This window comes from Anomaloglossus baeobatrachus, chromosome 4 (assembly GCF_048569485.1).
Source record: "Anomaloglossus baeobatrachus isolate aAnoBae1 chromosome 4, aAnoBae1.hap1, whole genome shotgun sequence".
NCBI classification, from domain to species: Eukaryota; Metazoa; Chordata; class Amphibia; order Anura; family Aromobatidae; genus Anomaloglossus; species Anomaloglossus baeobatrachus.
In genome coordinates, this window is record NC_134356.1 from 626,540,890 (window position 1) to 626,566,472 (window position 25,583).

The 25,583-nt window shown below is 46.5% G+C and overlaps 1 protein-coding gene across 1 annotated transcript; it reads left to right on the forward strand.

Moving 5' to 3' along the window:
* Window positions 1-1,067: 1,067 nt before the first annotated feature.
* Window positions 1,068-25,583, forward strand: TGFBR3L (transforming growth factor beta receptor 3 like). The gene is made up of 8 exons (XM_075342994.1): window positions 1,068-1,141; window positions 6,132-6,271; window positions 10,266-10,394; window positions 12,812-13,117; window positions 15,327-15,465; window positions 15,538-15,570; window positions 25,216-25,326; window positions 25,399-25,583. The coding sequence occupies exons 1-8, from the start codon at window positions 1,096-1,098 to the stop codon at window positions 25,428-25,430; spliced, it is 936 nt and encodes a 311-aa protein (XP_075199109.1). The 5' UTR covers window positions 1,068-1,095; the 3' UTR covers window positions 25,431-25,583.

Here is a 25,583-nt window from a genome sequence, read left to right on the forward strand (position 1 = left end):
AAATCCTGCAGACAGATTCCCTTTAAAATGTCCAGGCGTTAGAGCTGGAGTGACGGAGGTTTCAGAGCTACAAAGAGCGCTTCAGCCTCATTTGCAAATTAAAAGAAATGCTGATTTCTCAGTAATGGAGGAGTGAACGAGCCATGTAAAGGTATTCTTGGACTTGTCTTTAAAAGAGCTACGTAAACATATAACTATTGTTTAGGGGTGAAATCCTGCAGACAGATTCCCTTTAAAATGTCCAGGCGTTAGAGCTGGAGTGACGGAGGTTTCAGAGCTACAAAGAGCGCTTCAGCCTCATTTGCAAATTAAAAGAAATGCTGATTTCTCAGTAATGGAGGAGTGAACGAGCCATGTAAAGGTATTCTTGGACTTGTCTTTAAAAGAGCTACGTAAACATATAACTATTGTTTAGGGGTGAAATCCTGCAGATTCTCTTTAAAATGCTCATTATATGGATTTTACCATCCGAATGGACTCTTGTATTTTGTGTTGCCACCGATTGTGCATGTAGTGAAGTGTGATGTTCCCATCCTAATATTTACTGATTGCCAGACGCCGGTGTTTCTTATTATACGCGTCACTTATGATTACCTATTGACAAGATATTTTAAGAACTTTTAGCTTTTTTTTTCTTACCCCATATAAGAACCTGAGCCGTGCTGCTTGTACCTACATTTTGCTTTACGAGTAGATTAACTATGTTTTGTCTATGTCTTCTGCCTAAATACAGGCGCGAGGACAAGGCCACCAAATAGTACATGGTCAGTAAGAGGAGAAGGGGATGAAGGACGGAGCACAGGTAGGGAATGGTGGGCGTGGGCTGAGTACAGACCTGGGGACAGACAGACGTCTGCAGTGTGGGAGTAATAGTCTGCGGCTCCACTTCACCAGGTAAATAGCTCCATCATTGGATATCAAGTCTATTGTCTTAAAGGGGCTGTCCAGTAAAAATCAAGTGTGAATATCACATTGAAGAAGTCTGTGATTTCTGACTACCAAGGATTACCAATCCTCAACAATTAAGCATCTGCGAGATTATATTGTTTTTATCCTTCCCAGAGAAATATTTTTTACTCCAGAGGATCAGCAGCGATGCATCTCGTCATCATCATGTTCTTGTGTATCGGGATAGTAAAAGGTAATTTTCTTATTGCGTTATATATGTGTGTATATAGATACAGCAGAGCGGACTATAGCAACACGGCAAATTCCTCAGAGTAGCGTTAGGCTATGTTCACATCACCTTTTTAACCTTCTGTCGGGGCTTATATCTGAAGCCCTGGAAAATGCGATTCGGGGCCATTGGCTATAATGATGCAGACAGTCACTTTGTGCTCAGTTGGACATTATTTTCGTCAGTATCCGCCTATTTGAGGTTTTCACCAAGACATGGATGACTGTGTTTAACTTATTAAATTGTCTCTGTGTAAAAAAGAATCCTTTAAGTAGCAAATTTAGCACTGCTATGTTTGTAATTATTGTGAATGGTGCTGATACAGATAGTACTGCTTCCCTGTCTCTACTTCCTATAAATCATAAAGTACAGATGGTGCTGCCTACCTTTCTATCCCTGTAAATGAAGCAGGTATAGATATCAGTACCACGGTGTATGTATAAACTGCACAGTACCACTTCTGTCCTGTATACTGGGTGTAATTATCAGTATCTGTATTATTCTGTATATATACACTGCACAGTACCACTTCTGTCCTGTATACTGGGTGTAATCCTCAGTATCTGTATTATTCTGTATATATACACTGCACAGTACTACTTCTGTCCTGTATACTGGGTGTAATCCTCAGTATCTGTATTATTCTGTATATATACACTGCACAGTACCACTTCTCCTGTCCTGTATACTGGGTGTAATCCTGAGTATCTGTATTATTCTGTATATATGCACTGCACAGTACCACTTCTCCTGTCCTGTATACTGGCTGTAATTCTCAGTATCTGTATTATTCTGTCTATATACTGTTACGTCCGGGTGGTGGAAGCACTGGACCGTACACCGATGTCCCCTGAGAAGGCAGCCAAGCTGGTCACCCCGCCAGAGGGTCCTGATGCACGGCAGCCGGAGCACTATAGGTAGCTGGACAGTCCGTAGAAAAGCAGGAAAGGTGGATGATGCTGAACCCACAGAGTTCTGGACGGTAGTCCGGGTGACGAGGCTCAGGGTCCGAGGCCGGGATATAGAGTCAGGCGGGATCCGGAACCTGCTGAGCGATGGAACGGGTCACCGAACGGAGCCAGAGACTGGAGACTGGCGGAGCTGCAGAGGTGGTGGGACATCCGCCGAAGTCACCGTCAGGGTCCAGGGATGGACTTGGTTCGGAGCAACTGGCGTGGCAGGATAGGCTCTACGAGACAGGACAGGGTTAATACAAGGCAAAGCACAGGGCAAAGCAATACGGGGACCTGAACACTAGCTTGCTAAACACGTAGAACAGGCCCTGCCCACCAGGAAAGAGAACCCTTATATACCCTGTACCTGTCTATGCAATATCCTGTTTCTGGGTGCTGGCCCTTTAAGAAAGGGTCAATGACCGCGCGCGCACCCTAATGCGCATGCGCGAGGCCCGTGTGCCAGAAGCCAGTCCGGGAAGCGGTGAGGAGGAAGCAGGAGCGCCCGGCTGGGAGTCCCATGTCACAGAGGAGCGCCGGGAGCGGGGAGCTGGACGCATGGAGGCCGCAGGCGGGGAAGAGGAGACCGGGACCGGAGTGGTAAGTAGGGAACGCCGCCGGGGAGCGGGCAGCGGGCCACGGGAACCGGAGGACGGGGCCAGGGGACCGGGAAGCGTGACATATACACTGCACAGTACCACTTCTCCTGTCCTGTATACTGGGTGTAATCCTCAGTATCTGTATTATTCTGTATATATACACTGCACAGTACCACTTCTCCTGTCCTGTATACTGGGTGTAATCCTCAGTATCTGTATTATTCTGTATATATACACTGCACAGTACCACTTCTCCTGTGCTGTATACTGGCTGAAATTCTCAGTATGTGTATTATTGTTTTTTTGGGTTTTTTTTAATGGCAGCCACCATTTGTCCAAAACTGGCCTTGGGTACAAATAGTACTGGCTTCCTGTCTCTCCTTTTAAATGATGTAGGCACAGGTAATACTGCATCCCCCTCTTTGCTTGTAAATTATGTTATCACAGATAGTGCTGTTTCCCTGTCTCTCCTTGCCAATGACGTACACTCAGATAATACTTTCTCTACATGTAAAGGCTAAAGCACAGATAATACAGCCTCTTTTCCCTACCTTAAAATGATGGAGGTGCAGATAACACTTGATTCTTTTTGTGCATGTAAATGATGTGGACAGAGATTATAATCCAACACTTTCTCTTTATATAAATGACATGGCCACAAGTATTACTGCTTTAATATCTCTCCCTGAAATGATGTAGGTACAGATAGTACTGCATACCTGTCTTTTTGTGTAAATGATGTAGGTACTGATAGTACTGCTTACCTATCTTTTTGTGTAAATGATGTAAGTACTGATAGTACTGCATGACTGTCTCTCCCTCTAAATAATGCAGGCACAGATAGTACTGCCTTAATGCCTTTTATATTAGAGTTCTGCTTATCCTTTTTTTTATGACCTATCCTTAGGAAAGGCCATCAATATCTAATTAGTGTATGTACGACAGCTGTCGTCCCCGCCTATGAGCTGTGACTGGCAGCAGCCATAAGTTCTGGAACACAGCAGGCTGCCAGGCACTAGATATCCACCCACCATTCATATGAATAAAGGGTACATTTGCAGTATGCTGCTATTGTCGCGGGCGGGGAGGAGGGTGTCAGCACACTACGCTCACCCCTTCTGCTCGGGTCCGGCGGCTGCTGCTCAGTGGTGGATCGAGCGGTGGGCCGGATCCCGGGGGTTTCTCGAGCGGCACTCCTCGCCCCTGAGTGAAAGGGGTTTGTTGGGTGTGGGAAGTATTTATTGTCCGTGACGCCACCCACGGTTGTGGTGATTTCACCACCGCTGCTCTATAGGCCCGGGGACGATGGTGTGTAGCAGCGAGATGTTGCGTTGCCCCTCCGTGGGTAGGGGTTGGTGATCCCGGGGCCCGGTGATGGTGAGGGAGGTGCAGGGCCTGGTGGGCGCAGGGACGCGGGGGCAGCGCTGTGCCTTGCGGCACTGTGGTACTCACTCAGCCTGAGACGTTGACACAGTTTTTACGGTAAACCAAACGGCTGGATAGACGGTCCCACGGACGGCTGCACTTGCTCTCCCAGTAGGTGACGGTGATGTCCCTCTTCCTTGCACCTTTATGTACTTGTTGGTTGCGATGGGTCCCCACCGGTAACCCGCTCCCCGGCTTCAAGCTGGACCGGAGGAGCTCTACTCTTTGCCCGCAGGCGCTGGCCCTAAGAAACTGGTGCCTTGGCGGTGGCGGTGTCTCTTCTACTCTGGTTGGGCTGTTGCCTTCAATCGGGACTTGGTTGTTGGGGGATCTACGTCCCCGTCACTGACGGATTTGGCAAATTATGGCGACTCCTAGCCTTGCCGGGGTCCGAGAGGCCCCTGCCCTGGTGCTGACTGTCCTTCGGAACACTGCTCCAGGCCGCCGGGCACACAGCCTCCGGGGTCCTTCCAGGAACTTCCAAACGGTCCCCCTCCAGACAGTCACCGCCGTTGCTGACCTTGCTGACCTGTCCTGCACACAGCTGGACGACTTCAGGCTTTTCTCTCTGTCACCACTCCTGCTTTCCTCCTTTACCACTTTTACTTCTTTCTACTTTCACTTGTTTCTCCTAAACTCCACTTAGCTCCTCACTCAAGCTCCCCCTGAGCTGACTGCTGTTCACTCCTTCATGTCCCTCACTGGACTGCCTGGTTTCTTCCCGCCTCCAGAGCTGTGAACTCCTCGGTGGGCGGAGCCAACCGCCTGGCCCACCCCCTGGTGTGAATCATCAGCCTCTGGAGGAAGGCAACAAGGATTTTTGGTTAGCTGTGGTGTTCCTAACTGGGATGTAGGATGTGGTGGTGTGTGACCTGTGTCCCCTGGCTTGCCCAGGGCGACACACTATGGCCACTATAGAAATGACTGAGCTGCAGTATCCAGAACTTACGGCTACCACTGGCGCCAATAACAGCTGATCGGTGGGAGTGCCGAGCGTCGTACCCCCATTGATCAGGTGATGATGATGATCCTTGGAATAGGCAACCAATAAAGTAGTGGCCATTCCCTTTAAATATTGTAGGCACAGATAATACTGACTTTCTGCTCTGTGGTAATTATGTCAGAGTTTTGCACTGTAGGATGTTTTGGGACTGGAAAATGAAATCCTATTGGTATATTCACCATATTGTCACGAGGGTAACATACTAACAGGGAATAGAGGCTCCTAAACTGGCCCTCAGGCTAAGGGCCCCTGTCCCTTATCCCAGACGTACTTCTGAGGGTGAAGAGGTCTGGATCACCAGCATAGCCCTGACTCCTGATCAGCCCTAGGTCTAATACCCCCTCACCCTTTAACCCAGGAGAGAGCCGGGTAAATTCTACACAGAAAGGCAGACTAGGTAAAACCCAAAGTCACATCAATCGCTAATTCTCAGGAGGAAATAAAGATAAGGAAGGAAATAATAAACGACAAGAGTATTTCCACAACATACAACAGATAGCACACAGCAGTACACCAGAAGCTGGATCACCATGCACCCCTGCACATGGACCAGAATCGCAAAAGCTGTTAACGTCATGGAGGAAAAGATTCCACCATTTTTTTAAAGGGTGGAGGCGTGATAGGTCTCCAGAAGCCCATGACCCTAGCAGCAATTCACAAGCAAGCAGAAATTAACTCCTGCTAGACCAATCATTAGTAAGCATACAAAATGTCTACACCTGGTTCTAAGTGATCAACTCAAAGAGCACCATGTGGCGTCTCAGACTGCAGTGTGAACAGGGTCAGAAGTCGCCATGAGACCTGTTGAGTTTAGAGATGAACACCGTGTGACACATATAGACCAAGAGACTTTTTGGCATTTATGCCAAATGTAGGGACAAAGCTTGACGTTAATAAGATCTTCACTGACCAGAGAGAGATATTGAATATAATTGACTAAATTCATGAATATAATTTACTCTTTTCTGTTTTAGGTCCTCCCCCTTGGCTAAATCTTGATGTATCCAGAGCCTTTCGATTAAAACATCTTTCACAGACTCCGTCTCCAGCTCTCATCCCAGTCACATGCCGGTATCCTAATGATAAAATGGACTCCATCTTGAAAGAGAAAGAAGTAAGTGACAAAGGGCTGCGTCATATAGGCTGTGGTCAAGAATGGGCCAACCCCGTGGGAGTATCAGTGGATAGGGAGAATTGGGTGCCCCAAGGCTGGGTGCAAGGCCTGAAAAGATTTACACAGAAGGAGTATATGCTCTGGTGAGAGGAGCTAACGGACAATGGTACCGATTACATGGAGGATAAGCAAAGACATTGGTAGTGTAGTGTAACCACCTCATACTGGCAGTGAGGTTAGGGTAGTGCCCTGTGTTACTGTGTTTTCTTGGTGTAAAAACGTGTTAAGGAGAAATATTTACCATGTTTTTGTATAAAAAATGTAGGGTGTTGGTTAGTGGTAGTCGCAGTTGAGGGATTGACTCTTGACGTTATGGCATGCTACATGAGAGACATGGTCCTGGTTGGGTGTGTGGACTTGTGTTTTGCAGGCTGTGAACTCATGCAGGCCGCATACTGCCGCTGACATCGCCAGGACCGGATGACGACTTGTACTCACAAGGAGACCAACAGTTAGGGGCACTTTGCACCCTACGACATCGCAGGTGTGATGTCGGTGGGGTCAAATCGAAAGTGACGCACATCCGGCGTTGCAGTCGATATTGTAGTGTGTAAAGCCTTTTTGATACGATTAACGAGCGCAAAAGTGTCGTAATCGTATCAACGGTGTAGCGTCGGTCATTTCCATGATTTGGAAATGACTGATGTTACGATTTTGTTCCTCGTTCAAGCGGCAACACACATCGCTATGTGTGAAGCTGCAGGAGCGAGGAACATCTCCTACCTACGTCCTGCGGCTCACGCCGGCTATGCGGAAGGAAGGAGGTGGGCGGGATGTTTACGTCCCGCTCATCTCCGCCCCTCCGCTTCTATTGGCCGCCTGCCGTGTGACGTCGCTAGGACGCCGCACGACCTGCCCCCTTAATAAAGAGGCGGGTCGCCGGCCAGAGCGACGTCGCAGGGCAGGTGAGTGCATGTGAAGCTGGCGTAGCGATAATATTCGCTACACCAGCTATCACCATGATATCGTAGCTGCGACGGGGGCGGGGACTATCGCGCACGGCATCGCAGCATCGGCTTGCGATGTCGTAGTGTGCAAATGGCCCCTTAGTTTCAAACAATACTTTACTCAATGGTTCTTTCCTTGTAACAACTTCATGCTCCAGATAGTTGGCACATATCTTCAAGCATGTTACAGTTTTGGAAGGCATGTTTAGACACAGTCTCAGTTCCCACTGGGTTGCTTCAGATCTTACTTGTCCTGTGAGTTCAAGCACGAACTAGCAAAGTGTTTCAACACAGTTTGTGACAGTCATCTTCGCTTCCCGCAGTCCCATATCCAGTCTCCTTAGGGTCTAATTATGACCAGAGTAAAGATTTGCACTCCCGGACATCTAAAGGAAAACTGCTTGGGTCATCAACTATATTCAAATGATAGTTAAGGGTAGCCCGGTACCTTGACTGTTAAGGGGCCACTTGAATCCTGTTCTTCTCTCTTCTATGCTCTGGGGCCACTCTGTAGGAGGATCGTTCTCTTGCTTCAACGCCGTTCACACTCCGCTTCTCTCCCAACACATGGTTAATGCTATCTCGTCCTCCATCTCCTCTCCTGTTCCCACAAGCCACATACGGTATGAGACCTTTACGACCAACTGACTATACGTCCGTTACTTTCACTCCCTATTTGTTCACTCTTTAAACTCAACTGAGCTTTCTAGAATGAACCGTCTCTTACCCTATCAAGTCGCTCCTCCCATTGTGGGCCAGTCCCAGTTGTTGTAAATAATGAACCATTGAGTAAAGTATTGTTTAAAAGTATTGGTCTCTTGTGAGTACAAGTCCTGCCAGTTGACGTCAGCGGCAGTATGTGGCCTGCACATTTTCACAACCCACTTGCACAAGTATACACACTCTGCCAGGACTATATCCCTCATGTAGCATGCCAGCATCTTCACTGAGGACAACGTACTCGCTCAACCTCTACTCCAATGATTATTTATTGGACTGACGGAAATAGCCAGGTATATTCTGCAAAAGGTAGTGGTCTTGTAAAGCGGGGTGGTAGTCATGAGTGAGGTTATAATCTACCACACCCTGGCACGCTACATGAAGATGGAGGTTCTGATTGGGTGTGTGGTGTTGCACTCCGGAGGTTATACGCCTTTGCAGGCCGCACGTTGCTGATGGTTTTGGCCGGCCAGGACCAGGTGGTACACGATTCATTGAGGGTGACCATAAGTTCATAAAAACTTACGGTTACTAAACATAAACTTGGTAACAACAATGTACATTAGATAGCGGACACAAATCATCTTGCACGTTTCAGTGCACAGAGAATCATTAGGCACATTTTTCACTCCAGTTGTTCAAACCTCCATAAGTCTTTTTCTTCCTAAAGGCCCTGTCACACACAGAGATAAATCTGTGGCAGATCTGTGGTTGCAGTGAAATTGTGGACAATCAGTGCCAGGTTTGTGGCTGTGTACAAATGGAACAATATGTCCATGATTTCACTGCAACCACAGATCTGCCAAAGATTTATTTGTGTGTGTGACGGGGCCTTAACACTTCTCAGCCTACTAGCACATCACAGTTGTAAGTCATTCTCCTCCTCAAGCAGTTCCACGTCTTTTCCCTCTTAGAGGCATGTTGCCAATATGGCTGTACTGAGCTATTATTTATTGAAGACGTCTAGGGCACACAACCCAAAACACTCACTTCGTCCTTGTCCTGCTCTGTCTTGCACCAGAACCTGTCTCTCTCGTTCAGTGCTCTGACCCAGCTACACTACATCACTCTGTGTCATGGTCACCTCCTTGTCTTTCTCAGCTGTTCCCGCTTTTGCCTTGGTCATACTATCCTAACTGTTTCCCTCTCTTCAGGACACCCATGTCATGCGGCTCTGCTGCTCCTCAGACCTGAGGTCTGTTTCTGTCACAGGCTAGGCCCTAACTGACGTTTCCACAGAAACTGTTTCTCTCCCTCAGCAGTAGCTCCTTCCCTGTAGCCTAATCCCAACTGTCTGTTGCTGTTAACCTTTCACCCAGCTATTGTATATTGGACGATTGACCCCATTATGGGCCACTGACGTCATACTCTGTTTACCGGCACCCTTGAATCTTTAAGAAACAAGCCTCGGATCAGTTATTCCCCTGATGAACCCCTAAGGAAAAAATAGGGGGGAAACGCGTCGGGTTTACGGGATAGACTATTGGATGGTCTCGGCAGATAAGATCCCTGCTGGGAGTTTATATCTATATATACAAAAATAATTTTTCTCATTGATCTGAGAGCTACCTAATATCTATAATATGGCTGGAACATACTTATGTACGGCTGAATAATTAACTGTGACTAATTGCACTATCTATTTTTCTTTGGTGGTGGGTCTCCTGGTTGCAACTGACGAGCTGCAGGGAGAAAATAGGGAGAGACGACGTGGAGCGGGGGGTACCCAACAACGTATGGTGCACCTCCGCTGGTAGATAGGTGAAAGGGAGGGATAGATATCTCATCCCCAATCTCCTTACAAAAGCTACTGGAGTAAGAAGTGTAACTACTATAGTTGTCCCTACCCTGAGAATAGTAAACAACTAGCACTATCCTCACAAATCGGATCTATCACCCTTCTACACCCACTTAAACAAAACAAGTTTATATAACGACCATGTAAAAGCAATTTTGTTTTTATACTTATAGATTTTAATATTTAATTATAATAAAGTCATTTTTTTAGTAGTTTTCTCTTCTTTTGGTTTTTTCACAATTTACTCCTACTATATATCAGCTTTGGTTATAAGATTTTTGAACAATGCTAATTTAATAGAATTTTACTGTCTTTTTTGGGCAGTGTACCGCCACAGCCCAATGAACATGGTCAGCATAGTAATGCCACTTGTTATTGTAATTGGGTCCAAAATCCTTTGCGCTGTAATTCCGTAATTCATTTTCATTAGTTTGCATATTGAACATCCTTCTGTTATTCATTACTCTAGTTCCCATGCACCTCAGAGGACAACATTTGGGACTCTGTGGTTGTCCAGTTGGTGGTCCGTGGTCCAGACAAGAAGTGTGAACATGGCAGCATGTGCAGTGTGAAAGTAGGAAGCAAGCTTCAAATCGAGGTCAGGTCACTCATATGCTCTCTTTTATGAAATTTCCCCATAGGAAGACAGAACCGTCAAAGCACAGTGCAAGAAGTGTTGTCATAGGGATATTGAAGTAATGATGCTGAAGACATCAGAGCTTAAAATGTAAATTTGCACTTTTATATGTGTTCCTGCTGAATCTGTTCACTCCATTTCCTAACACGTACAATGATGTGATGCACTCCACACCTTTTCATATGATGGAATGTTAAAGTGTAACTCTAATTATACAAATTCAGTGCCTTGCGAAAATATTCGTCTCCCTTGATTTTTTTTAACCTTTTCCTACATTTCAGGCTTCAAACAAAGATAAAAATTTTAATATTATGGTGAAGAATCAACAAGTGGGACACAATTGTGAAGGTGAACGATATTTATTGCTTATTTTAAACTTTTTTAAAAAATAAAAAACTGAAAATTGGGGCGTGCAATATTATTCATCCCCTTTACTTTCAGTGCAGCAAACTCACTCCAGAAGTTCATTGAGGATCTCTGAATGATCCAATGTTGTCCTAAATGACTGATGATGATAAATATAATCCCCTGTGTGTAATCAAGTCTCCGTATAAATGCACCTGCTCTGTGATAGTCTCAGTGTTCTGTGTAAAGTTCAGATAGCATCATGAAGACCAAGGAACACAACAGGCAGGTCCGTGATACTGTTGTGGAGAAGTTTAAAGCCGAATTTGGTTACAAAAAGATTTCCACCACTCTAAACATCCCAAGGAGAACTGTGCGAGCGATCATATTGAAATGGAAGGAGTATCATACCACTGCAAATCTACCAAGACCCGGCCGTCCATCCAAACTTTCATCTCAAACAAGGAGAAGACTGATCACAGACGCAGCCAAGAGGCCCATGATCACTCTGGATGAACTGCAGAGATCTACAGCTGAGGTGGGAGAGTCTGTCCATAGGACAACAATCAGTCATACAATGCACAAATCTGGCCTTTATTGAAGAGTGGCAAGGAGAAAGCCATTTCTCAAAGATATCCATAAAAAGTGTTGTTTAAAGTTTGCCACAAGCCACCTGGCAAACACCAAACATGTGAAAGAAGGTGCTCTGGTCAGATGAAACCAAAATCGAACTTTTTTGGCACAATGCCAAATGATATGTTTGGCGTAAAAGCAACACAGCTCATCACTCTGAACACACCATCCCCACTGTCAAACATGGTGGTGGCAGCATCATGGTTTGGGCCTGCTTTTCTTCAGCAGGGACAGGGAAGATGGTTAAAATTGATGGGAAGATGGATGGAGCCAAATACAGGATCATTCTTGAAGAAACCTGTTGGAGTCTGCAAAAGACCTGAGACTGGGACGGAGATTTGTCTTTCAACAAGACAATGATCCAAAACATAAAGCAAAATCTACAATGGAATGGTTCACAAATAAACGTATCCAGGTGTTAAAATGGCTAAATCAAAGTCCAGACCTGAATCCAATCGAGAATCTGTGGAAAGAGCTGAAAACTGCTGTTCACAAACGCCTCCATCCAACCTCACTCAGCTCCAGCTGTTTGCAAAGGAAGAATGGACAAGAATTTTAGTCTCTCGATGTGCAAAACTGATAGACACATGCTCCAAGCGACTGCAGCTGTAATCGCAGCAAAAGGCAGAGCTACAAAGTATTGACTTAAAGGGGCCGAATAATATTGCACGCCCCAATTTTCAGTGTTTTATTTTATAAAAAGTTTAAAATAAGCAATAAATTTCGTTCACCTTCACAATTGTTGATTCTTCACCACAACATTAACATTTTTATCTTTATGTTTGAAGCCTGAAATGTAGAAAAAGGCTGAAAAAAACCCCCAAGGGGGCCGAATACTTTCGCAAGGCACTGTATTTAGTTTTCATATCCCAAATTCTGTGCTGATTAATTTGATTCTATGTAACAGTAAATCAAGATTAAATAAGGCGAGGTTGCACTGTATTTATACAATTTAAGGGAATTTCCTCAAATGGATAAATGGTTGAAATTGTAAAGTGCTTGTAAAAATAAGCAAGTTTGCAATTTACCTCTTGCTAAGAATCATCTCCATTGTTATGAACAGACGTATTTTTTATTTTAGTTTACTGCTCACTGCCTAGGTTACCGTCCACCTCTGCAGTCTATCAGTGGTGACCAGTCTCCCAGGCAAGGAGGGCAGTACTTGCAAGCTCTTAGCTACAGAGCTTGCAGGCGCTAATAAGTGACCCAGTGCTTCTCTAATGCTGCCTCTGCTGGTGTGAACGGTCAATCATCAAGAGCACGCCAGTCCCCCCCCCCCAGCAAGCAGGAAGCCGGGGGAGCAGTGTGCTCTTGAAGTGTTATGTTGAGAAAATCCTTTAAACTTAATAACAAACCCAACTGCTGTAGTGAATAATATTTCCTCCATCAATTACTCGCAGGTGTCTCTCTCCGCTGCTCCGCCATCTCTTGGTCTGTCTTTGGCTCTATGTTCTCTGTCCCCATCTTCAGATCCTTATAACTATTCCCGTACCTTGCTCGTCGTGAATGGCTGCCCAGCTGATGCGGGGGTGACCTTATCAAAAGTCCCACCCCTGCCCTGCACCAACACCTTGCTGACGACGACCTTCAGCTTTCAACTTGCCCCTTTCTACAACAACTCAATACAATTCCTGCACTGCAGAGTCCAGTTGTGCTATAGGGAGACATCATGCAAAGGTAGTGCTGGATCCAGAAATATTCCCGAGGTAAGTGAGGGCACGAGTTCCCTTCTAATTTTCTAAGTGCCATTTAATATAATTAACCATCTTGGGTTTTTGTTGTCTTGGATCCTATATTTCATCAGTCCCAAGGGGACTAATATAAAATATATAGATATTTGTTTTATATATTCTTTAATAGTCCTCTTATGGGACTTGAACCTGCTTGCTCACCTACTTGCTTGCCTAGTTTATTGTATAAATACTAGTCTTCTATGAAGCCCGGCCTCAGGCAGGGCTTCATAGGAGTAATATCATGGCAGTCACAGGATCGTTCAGATGGTTCCAGGGTTATCAGCAAAATTTAAGGGGTTAAATGGTTACGATCATAGCTGTTGTGACCTGGAGGTAAAGATTTTTTAAGTTGTTTTTTTTTTTTAATTGACACTACTTTATAAGCCTGTAATGGTACTGGCCCCTTAGGACATATATACAGTATATACACATAGTGTGTGTATATATATATATATATATATATTTACATACAGTGCCTACAAGTAGTATTCAACCCCCTACAGATTTAGCAGGTTTGATAAGATGCAAATAAGTTAGAGCCTGCAAACTTCAAACAAGAGCAGGATTTATTAACAGATGCATAAATCTTACAAACCAACAAGTTATGTTGCTCAGTTAAATTTTAATAAATTTTCAACATAAAAGTGTGGGTCAATTATTATTCAACCCCTAGGTTTAATAATTTGTGGAATAACCCTTGTTTGCAATTACAGCTAATAATCGTCTTTTATAAGACCTGATCAGGCCGGCACAGGTCTCTGGAGTTATCTTGGCCCACTCCTCCATGCAGATCTTCTCCAAGTTATCTAGGTTCTTTGGGTGTCTCATGTGGACTTTAATCTTGAGCTCCTTCCACAAGTTTTCAATTGGGTTAAGGTCAGGAGACTGACTAGGCCACTGCAACACCTTGATTTTTTCCCTCTTGAACCAGGCCTTGGTTTTCTTGGCTGTGTGCTTTGGGTTGTTGTCTTGTTGGAAGATGAAATGACGACCCATCTTAAGATCCTTGATGGAGGAGCGGAGGTTCTTGGCCAAAATCTCCAGGTAGGCTGTGCTATCCATCTTCCCATGGATGCGGACCAGATGGCCAGGCCCCTTGGCTGAGAAACAGCCCCACAGCATGATGCTGCCACCACCATGCTTGACTGTAGGGATGGTATTCTTGGGGTCGTATGCAGTGCCATCCAGTCTCCAAACGTCACGTGTGTGGTTGTCACCAAAGATCTCGATCTTGGTCTCATCAGACCAGAGAACCTTGAACCAGTCTGTCTCAGAGTCCTCCAAGTGATCATGAGCAAACTGTAGACGAGCCTTGACATGTCGCTTTGAAAGTAAAGGTACCTTACGGGCTCGTCTGGAACGGAGACCATTGCGGTGGAGTACGTTACTTATGGTATTGACTGAAACCAATGTCCCCACTGCCATGAGATCTTCCCGGAGCTCCTTCCTTGTTGTCCTTGGGTTAGCCTTGACTCTTCGGACAAGCCTGGCCTCGGCATGGGTGGAAACTTTCAAAGGCTGTCCAGGCTGTGGAAGGCTAACAGTAGTTCTATAAGCCTTCCACTTCCGGATGATGCTCCCAACAGTGGAGACAGGTAGGCCCAACTCCTTGGAAAGGGTTTTGTACCCCTTGCCAGCCTTGTGACCCTCCACGATCTTGTCTCTGATGGCCTTGGAATGCTCCTTTGTCTTTCCCATGTTGACCAAGTAAGAGTGCTGTTCACAAGTTTGGAGAGGGTCTTCAATAGTCAGAAAAGGCTGGAAAAATAGATAATTGATCCAAACATGTGAAGTTCATTGTTCTTTGTGCCTGAAATACTTCTTAATACTTTAGGGGAACCAAACAGAATTCTGGTGGTTTGAGGGGTTGAATAATAAATGACCCTCTGAATAAACTTTTCACAATTTAAGAAGAAGAAAAAAAAAAAGAAATAACATTCTTTTTTGCTGCAGTGCATTTCACACTTCCAGGCTGATCTACAGTCCAAATGTCACAATGCCAAGTTAATTCCGAATGTGTAAACCTGCTAAATCTGCAGGGGGTTGAATACTACTTGTAGGCACTGTACATACTGTATATCCACGCAGTAAAATTATATATATATATATATATATATATATATATATATATATATTTCTCTCTCTCTGCACCACCCTTATTTCTCGGTCCATATTTTCAAAGTGTCACAATACTAAGGATCTCTGCACCCGCGTCAGTGCTGCCCCCTTGTTCCTGAGGCCTGAACTCCAACGTACAGTGACGCAACCTCTGCTGGTCACCATTTCTGCTCCCACCCGGCCCCTGGTCCTCTCCAGTACAGGTCTGTATCGCCTCTCTTATACTAAAAGTATAACTGAAAATGCTGGAAACTGAATTCTTGTTTCTACTTTAGGTCAGAAGAAAGTACACGCTTCCGATCATCAAGGTAAGAATGGACACCAAAAATGGACATGGTCTGGTCAGAGAATGAATCCAATCACAAATGTTGGATGAGAAAAGCAATCTTGGAAACATATAGATGTTTTGTGTTGTTTGGGGGTATTTCTTGGTGGTTTTTGTGTAGGACTTGTATATCCTGCCATTTAGGACACCATCCCTGGTGCCGCCAGTGCATACATTTATTTAGAGCTGCCACTGGTTGGGTAGGCAGAAGTAGGGTGCAAAGAGTCACAGGTTTAGTTTTTCTGTCGACTTAGCAGTCTGAGGGCAGTGAGAAATTGCCTTTTGAAGTTGGGTCTGGAAGTGCACTGGGGTGTGATGGTGCACTTAGGCTGTGTGCCCACGTTGCGTTTTTTACCGCGGAAACGCTGCGTTTTGAACCGCAGCGTTTCAGTGGCAAATTGCATGCGTTCAGCTTTCCCAGCAAAGTGTATGGGAAAGCTGAAAAATCAGTGCACACGCTGCGTTTCTTTCCGCAGCGTTTTGGATGCCAAAAATCGGTGCGGAAAGAAAAGCAGCATGTCACTTCTTTTGTGCGGTGTGGCTGCGTTCTCTCCCCCATTGAAATCAATGATGTGGGGTCAGAACGCAGCTACACCGCATGGACCTGCTTTTTTGTTGCGGTCCGCGGCCTTTGTCGGCACGCCAGAACGCAGGCATTTACCTGGAAGTGAGGTCAAGAGGTTTCCTGTTGACCTCACTTCCTGGCAAAGCCCCCGGTGTCGCCAAAGTGCCCGCCCCGACCCCCGAGTTCCCGACCCCCCTCCCAAAAATCCAACATGGCCGCGCGCACAGTAGCGCACCGGCCGCCCTGCTCCTATGATTTCTGTCGCATGTGCCTTGAGACATGCGACAGAAAAATGCCCCCCAGGCCCTGCCCGGTCACCCCCAATTCCCCCCGGTGTCATACATACCTGTCCGGTCGCAGCGCTGATCCCCCGCGGCCCCCTCCTCCATCACAGCAGACGCTGGCCGGTCACATGAGCAGAGCAGCTGACAGCCAGCACTGTGTTCAGAGAGCTGTGCTGGCTGCTCGCACTCTGCAGCTGTGACCCGGGGAGAGTGGGTGCAGATTTTTGCACCCACTCTCCTCAAATGGAGGGTCTGCCCTCCTAGAAAATGGGGGATACGTTCCCTGAACGTGCCCCCATATTCTAGAAGGTCCAGAGGCGACGTGGGACATCCATATGGATTTCTGGAGAACAAGGGAATGATTTGGGGAGTGTTTTTTCTAATAAAACATTTTTTGTTGTCTTTTTTTGCTTTTGTTTACTGTCAATTAGTTATGTCGGGTGTCTGATAGACGCCGTGACATCACTAATTGCTGGGCTTGATGCCAGGTGACATTACACATCTGGTATTACCCCGTTACCCAACGCACCAGGGCGCGGGATGAGTTGGGGCGAAGCGCCAGGATTGGCGCATCTAATGGATGCGCCACTTCTGGGGCGGCTGCGGCCTGCTATCTTTAGGCTGGGAAGAGTCCAATAACCATGGCTCTTCCCACCCTGAGAATACCAGACCCCAGCTGTCAGCTTCACCTTGGCTGGTGATCTAATTTGGGGGGACCCCACGTTATTTTTTTTTTTATTCTTTATTTATAAATAAAAAAAAAAAAGCCTGGGGAGCCCTCCAAATTGATCACCAGCCAAGATGAAGCTGCCAGCTGTGGTTTGCAGGCTACAGCTGTCTGCTTTACCCTGACTGGCTATCAAAAATAGGGGGGACCCCACGCCATTTTTTTCATTGTTTTTTTTTTTTTTTTATTGGATAAATACTAAGCTAGGCACCCTTTAGTGCCACATGAAAGGTACTAAAGGTGCCAGCTTAGAATATGCAGGCGGGGGTGGGACGTTCTATATATTTGACATCCCTTCATCCATTGACGCTTTTTAGGCTGTGTGTCCACAATCAGGGTTTGCAGCGTTATGGGCGCTGAGTGTTTTCCCTGCGTCCATAACGCTGCGTTGTGCAGTAGAAGCACAGTGGAAGGATTTTTGGAGATCCCATGCCCACTGTGCTTCTTTTCTCCGCAGCATAAACTGACCGGTAGCGTGGCTTCCCAAGCCTCAGCATGTCAATTTATGCTGCGGAGACGAGAGTGTTCTCTGCAGGTAGCATAGAGCTCCACAGCAGCCTGAACCCAAATCGTGGGCATGGGCAGCTGCAGGAAGGCTGGCACTGTGTACTATACGCCATGTCGCTGGATCATGGCCACATAGCCTTAGGCCCCTTTCACACGTCAGTGATTCTGGTACGTTTGTGCTTTTTTTTAAACGTACCAGAATCACTGACATACGCAGACCCATTGTAATGAATGGGTCTGCTCACACGTCAGTGATTTTTCACTGCACGTGTCTCCATGCGGCGTACCCGCGTGTGCGTGATTGCCGCACGGAGACATGTCCATTTTTTTCTGGCATCACTGATGTTCCACGGACCACGCAGTGGTGTGATCCGTGAAACACGTGCCAGAAAAAAACGTGCTTTTAAAATAAAAATCATTTCAACTCACCCGGCGTCCAGCGATGTCCTCTGCAGCCCGTGCAGCCTGCTGCTTCTGAGCCGGCTCATTATTGTCGCGCATATTCATGATGCACGACACAGCCGACCTGGAAGCAGCTGCTGCGGGGGTCAGCACCAGCCGGATGCTGCACCGCGGGAGCGATCAGCACCATGGAGAGCGGGAGCGGGTGCAGGTGAGTTAATCTCTAAGTGCAATCACGGGCCACGGAGAACGGAGCCCGGATTGCACTTAGACAACCCATGTGTGCCGTGATTCACGGCACATGGAGGGACATGCGCGTGTTTTACACGCCAGTGAAAAACGTCAGTGTTTTTCACTGACGTGTGAAATGGGCCTAAAAGTGAGAATATTGTTGCTACAGCAACATTTTGGGTGAAGTAGCTGTGGATTCAAAATGCTTAATATACTCCTGAATAAAATCCTTGAGGGGTGCAGATTCCAAAATGGGGTCACTTGTGGGGGTTTTCTGACGTATAGGTACCTAAGGGGCTTGGTGCGCGAAGTTTATTTCAACTTTTCCAAAATTCAAATGGTGCTCCTTCCATTCCAAGCCCTCCCATTTATCCAAACAGAATGTGGAGAAGGAAATGACATCACAGGTTTTTTTTTCCAAAGATCTGTGTTCAACCAACTTTATTAACACTGACAAGTCTTAAAAAACGCACCTAAAAAAACGCATGAAAAACGCATGAAAAACGCATGCGTTTTCGATGCGTTGTTTCTCAAAAAGCATTGTTTACAATTCTCCCCTCTGCCAGAGGGTGCGTTTTTTTCCGCGCGGAAAAAAAAGCAACGTGTGCACATACCCTTACAGCTTCTTAGTATCTCACTGTACTTACCTAACAGCACCCTCTCTGCTGGTTGACTGGCAGGGGCAGGTCAGTGGTTGCGTACCAGAGCAAACAATCTGTGAATCAGAAAGAAGAGGGTGCTGCTAAGTAGGAGATACAGAATTAGACTAAGAAGCTGTAAGTGCACCGTCACACCCCAATACACTCCCAAACACAACATCAAAATGGTATTTCTCGCTACCGGAGCAGTGCTTTGTGGTCAGAAATGGATCCGCTGGTTTATCTTTTAAATGGCAACACAGTCATGTAAATTATTATTTATTATTATTATTTTTTTTTTTTTTTGGGGGGAGGGGGGTGGTATTTATGGTGTACAAGCTGAGGGCCTATCAGTGGCGGTTCAGAGGTGGGCAGGTGAGTATCCTTCAACCCGGACGCGCGTGTCGCCAAAGCTTCATCAGCGGGGTGTTGCCCCATTATATTGCACTGGCTGCTTATATACTTCTTTGCTTGGGATCATGATGGGTTAAATTTGGGCGGTTCCTTGATGGGTGGGTGTGTAAAGAATCCACCTTACCTCATATTTATACTATATGGAAAATGAATTTTATCTTTTTGAATTATAACAAAATTTGATATTTTTATAATTGAATAAGTCTCCTATACGTGTTTTACACGAGTGTGTTCGTTCATTTACATGTCAGTCTGGTTTGCCAAGTGTCCAGAAATTCCAGGACATTCCAGAAATATAGGGCCCTGTTTTGCTTTGTCCATTAAAAAACCTCTTAAGGCGTCCGAGATTTTTTTTTGAAGCTGAAGAAACATATACAGATTATTTTCACCGTAATAATCATTATTTCACTATTTCCAGTGAATGCAGCTGATGTCTTCATAGCAGAATTATGAGCTGTAGACATGCATCACTTATAAATATAAGGATATATTATGTTCTCCAATATGTCTGTGAAAAAACATTAGCTGTCTGTGACTGTTTTGATGAGCTGTCCAGAAAAAAAAAATAAAAAGTCAAGCTTCCAGCCCTGATGTCAGACCATCATTCATCAGTGCGCTGAATCCAAATTTCATCCATTTTTGGACTTTGTCCATTCTTAGCATCAGTGCATTATTCTTGTAGGGAAAACATTTTTTTCCAAGCTTCTCTTACTCATTAAATACTATTTAAAAAAAAACGGATGGCATTAGGATTACACACAGAAGCCATAGAAGTGCTGTTTTTTATGAACTCATATATTTGCAAATCTTATTAAAAACAGACTATATATATATATATATATATATATATATATAAAATTAGTGGAACCTTGGTTTAAGAGTTTTGAGAGCGTTTTGCAAGACAAGCAAAGCTTTTTAAAAATTTGTAACTTGGTTTAAGAGCAATGCTTTGCAATAAGAGCAAATTCCCACCGCATACACTTCTGGTTTTGTCCTTTCACCGCGTTCTGACCCGCTCTGGAGGTGACTTTCTGTACATATGTACTGTTTACTGTATACAGTATACCATTGCACAGTATATACTACATAGCATCTCTATCAATTTGCATTAGTGCATACAGTACTGTATTCTTTTGGCTAACCAGTGCAGCACATTACTTGTCCTGTACCTCTCGCACACCAACAATTCTATTGTAAGCATGTTTTTTATCGTACTGTACAGTGTCTTGTATTAGTGTACTGTAATAATTTTATATAAATACAGTACATTTTGTATTACTGTAACAAGTTTGTATAAATACAGTAAATATTTTTGGGTTGTGGAACGAATTGTCTGCGTTTCAATTATTTCCTATGGAAAATTCACTTTGATATAAGAGTAACTTGGTTTAAGAGCACACTCCTGGAACCAGTTATGCTCGTGTATATATGTGTGTGTGTTAGTGATCAGGTAGGTATAAGCAGCAGTCGGACGCTCGAATGGGCGCGACTCGAGCACCCGAGTATAACTGAGGTAAATGAGGGACTCAAACATTTTTCTGTAAGAGTCCCCAATTGACTTCCATTATACTTGGGTACTTTAGTCGCACCCATCCCAGCGTCCAATTGCTGGTTACTAGTACTGAGCACCTGAGCATGGTAGTGCCCGCTCATCACTAGTTATGAGTACTGAGCACCCGAGCATGGTAGTGCTCACTCATCACTAGTTACCAGTACTGAGCACCTGTGAGCATGGTAGTGCGTGCTCATCACTAGTTACGAGTACTGAGCACCCGAGCATGGTAGTGCCTGCTCATCACTAGTTACGAGTACTGAGCACCCGAGCATGGTAGTGCTCACTCATCACTAGTTACCAGTACTGAGCACCTGTGAGCATGGTAGTGCCCACTCATCACTAGTTACGAGTACCGAGCACCCAAGCATGGTAGTGCCCACTCATCACTAGTTACGAGTACCGAGCACCCGAGCATGGTAGTGCCCACTCATCACTAGTTACGAGTACCGAGCACCCGAGCATGGTAGTGCCTGCTCATCACTAGTTACGAGTACTGAGCACCTGAGCATGGTAGTGCCTGCTCATCACTAGTTACGAGTACCGAGAACCCAAGCATGGTAGTGCCCGCTCATCACTAGTTACGAGTACCGAGCACCCGAGCATGGTAGTGCCTGCTCATCACTAGTTACGAGTACCGAGCACCCAAGCATGGTAGTGCCCACTCATCACTAGTTACGAGTACCGAGCACCCAAGCATGGTAGTGCCCACTCATCACTAGTTACGAGTACCGAGCACCCGAGCATGGTAGTGCCTGCTCATCACTAGTTACGAGTACTGAGCACCTGAGCATGGTAGTGCCTGCTCATCACTAGTTACGAGTACTGAGCACCCGAGCATGGTAGTGCCCACTCATCACTAGTTACGAGTACCGAGCACCCAAGCATGGTAGTGCCCACTCATCACTAGTTACGAGTACCGAGCACCCGAGCATGGTAGTGCCTGCTCATCACTAGTTACGAGTACTGAGCACCTGAGCATGGTAGTGCCTGCTCATCACTAGTTACGAGTACCGAGAACCCAAGCATGGTAGTGCCCGCTCATCACTAGTTACGAGTACCGAGCACCCGAGCATGGTAGTGCCTGCTCATCACTAGTTACGAGTACCGAGCACCCAAGCATGGTAGTGCCCACTCATCACTAGTTACGAGTACCGAGCACCCGAGCATGGTAGTGCCTGCTCATCACTAGTTACGAGTACTGAGCACCTGAGCATGGTAGTGCCTGCTCATCACTAGTTACGAGTACTGAGCACCCGAGCATGGTAGTGCTCACTCATCACTAGTTACCAGTACTGAGCACCTGTGAGCATGGTAGTGCGTGCTCATCACTAGTTACGAGTACTGAGCACCTGAGCATGGTAGTGCCCGCTCATCACTAGTTATGAGTACTGAGCACCCGAGCATGGTAGTGCTCACTCATCACTAGTTACCAGTACTGAGCACCTGTGAGCATGGTAGTGCGTGCTCATCACTAGTTACGAGTACTGAGCACCCGAGCATGGTAGTGCCTGCTCATCACTAGTTACGAGTACTGAGCACCCGAGCATGGTAGTGCTCACTCATCACTAGTTACCAGTACTGAGCACCTGTGAGCATGGTAGTGCCCACTCATCACTAGTTACGAGTACCGAGCACCCAAGCATGGTAGTGCCCACTCATCACTAGTTACGAGTACCGAGCACCCGAGCATGGTAGTGCCCACTCATCACTAGTTACGAGTACCGAGCACCCGAGCATGGTAGTGCCTGCTCATCACTAGTTACGAGTACTGAGCACCTGAGCATGGTAGTGCCTGCTCATCACTAGTTACGAGTACCGAGAACCCAAGCATGGTAGTGCCCGCTCATCACTAGTTACGAGTACCGAGCACCCGAGCATGGTAGTGCCTGCTCATCACTAGTTACGAGTACCGAGCACCCAAGCATGGTAGTGCCCACTCATCACTAGTTACGAGTACCGAGCACCCAAGCATGGTAGTGCCCACTCATCACTAGTTACGAGTACCGAGCACCCGAGCATGGTAGTGCCTACTCATCACTAGTTACGAGTACTGAGCACCTGAGCATGGTAGTGCCTGCTCATCACTAGTTACGAGTACTGAGCACCCGAGCATGGTAGTGCCCACTCATCACTAGTTACGAGTACCGAGCACCCAAGCATGGTAGTGCCCACTCATCACTAGTTACGAGTACCGAGCACCCGAGCATGGTAGTGCCTGCTCATCACTAGTTACGAGTACTGAGCACCTGAGCATGGTAGTGCCTGCTCATCACTAGTTACGAGTACCGAGAACCCAAGCATGGTAGTGCCCGCTCATCACTAGTTACGAGTACCGAGCACCCGAGCATGGTAGTGCCTGCTCATCACTAGTTACGAGTACCGAGCACCCAAGCATGGTAGTGCCCACTCATCACTAGTTACGAGTACCGAGCACCCGAGCATGGTAGTGCCTGCTCATCACTAGTTACGAGTACTGAGCACCTGAGCATGGTAGTGCCTGCTCATCACTAGTTACGAGTACTGAGCACCTGAGCATGGTAGTGCCTGCTCATCACTAGTTACGAGTACCGAGCACCCGAGCATGGTAGTGTCCACTCATCACTAGTTACGAGTACTGAGCACCTGAGTATGGTAGTGCCCGCTCATCACTAGTGACTAGTACTGAGCACCTGAGCATGGTAGTGCCCGCTCATCACTAGTTATGAGTACTGAGCACCCGAGCATGGTAGTGCCTGCTCATCACTAGTTACGAGTACTGAGCACCCGAGCATGGTAGTGCTCACTCATCACTAGTTACCAGTACTGAGCACCTGTGAGCATGGTAGTGCGTGCTCATCACTAGTTACGAGTACTGAGCACCCAAGCATGGTAGTGCCCACTCATCACTAGTTACGAGTACCGAGCACCCGAGCATGGTAGTGCCTGCTCATCACTAGTTACGAGTACTGAGCACCTGAGCATGGTAGTGCCCACTCATCACTAGTTACGAGTACCGAGCACCCGAGCATGGTAGTGCCCGCTCATCACTAGTTACGAATACTGAGCACCCAAGCATGGTAGTGCCCGCTCATCACTAGTTACGAGTACCGAGCACCCGAGCATGGTAGTGCCCACTCATCACTAGTTACGAGTACCGAGCACCCGAGCATGGTAGTGCCTGCTCATCACTAGTTACGAGTACTGAGCACCTGAGCATGGTAGTGCCTGCTCATCACTAGTTACGAGTACTGAGCACCTGAGCATGGTAGTGCCCACTCCTCACTAGTTACGAGTACTGAGCACCCGAGCATGGTAGTGTCCACTCATCACTAGTTACGAGTACTGAGCACCTGAGTATGGTAGTGCCCGCTCATCACTAGTGACTAGTACTGAGCACCTGAGCATGGTAGTGCCCGCTCATCACTAGTTATGAGTACTGAGCACCCGAGCATGGTAGTGCCTGCTCATCACTAGTTATGAGTACTGCGCACCCGAGCATGGTAGTGCTCACTCATCACTAGTTACCAGTACTGAGCACCTGTGAGCATGGTAGTGCTCACTCATCACTAGTTACCAGTACTGAGCACCTGTGAGCATGGTAGTGCGTGCTCATCACTAGTTACGAGTACTGAGCACCCAAGCATGGTAGTGCCCACTCATCACTAGTTACGAGTACCGAGCACCCAAGCATGGTAGTGCCCACTCATCACTAGTTACGAGTACCGAGCACCCGAGCATGGTAGTGCCTGCTCATCACTAGTTACGAGTACTGAGCACCTGAGCATGGTAGTGCCTGCTCATCACTAGTTACGAGTACCGAGAACCCAAGCATGGTAGTGCCCACTCTTCACTAGTTACGAGTACCGAGCACCCGAGCATGGTAGTGCCTGCTCATCACTATTTACGAGTACTGAGCACCCAAGCATGGTAGTGCCCGCTCATCACTAGTTACGAGTACCGAGCACCCGAGCATGGTAGTGCCCACTCATCACTAGTTACGAGTACCGAGCACCCGAGCATGGTAGTGCATGCTCATCACTAGTTACGAGTACTGAGCACCCGAGCATGGTAGTGCCCGCTCATCACTAGTTACGAGTACTGAGCACCCGAGCATGGTAGTGCATGCTCATCACTAGTTACGAGTACCGAGCACCCGAGCATGGTAGTGCCCACTCATCACTAGTTACGAGTACCGAGCACCTGAGCATGGCAGTGCCCGCTCATCACTAGTTATGAGTACCAAGCACCCAAGCTGATGAGATTGAATTAAAGTTCGGGACTGTGAAGTCCATCCTATGAGTTAATCCTGAGCCGATGTTCTTCCAGAATCTGCGGTACATGGGGTCGGCGTAGCGGCAGCAGTTGGAGTCACCCTCAGCTCCTTCTTCGTTGGGGTGATATTGACGGCCGGACTGTGGTGTATTCACAGTAAGATGGGTGAGTATATTCTCCTTCTGTCTATATCCGTCCTCGCCCTTCTACCTTTGACCATCTTGTCTCTTCTTGCAGTTCCTATCACTCAAGTGTCTCAGACCTCGTGAGGACTCCAGGATTCCTGTAGGACTTCTAAAATGATGAAATCCACACGTGAATGCAGTTACTGGATTCATTCTATGTAGTCACCCTTCAACCTTGCCGTGTAGCTATAGAAGAAAGCAGATCATCTATTTCAGAGCACATAGAAGCTTATTAGT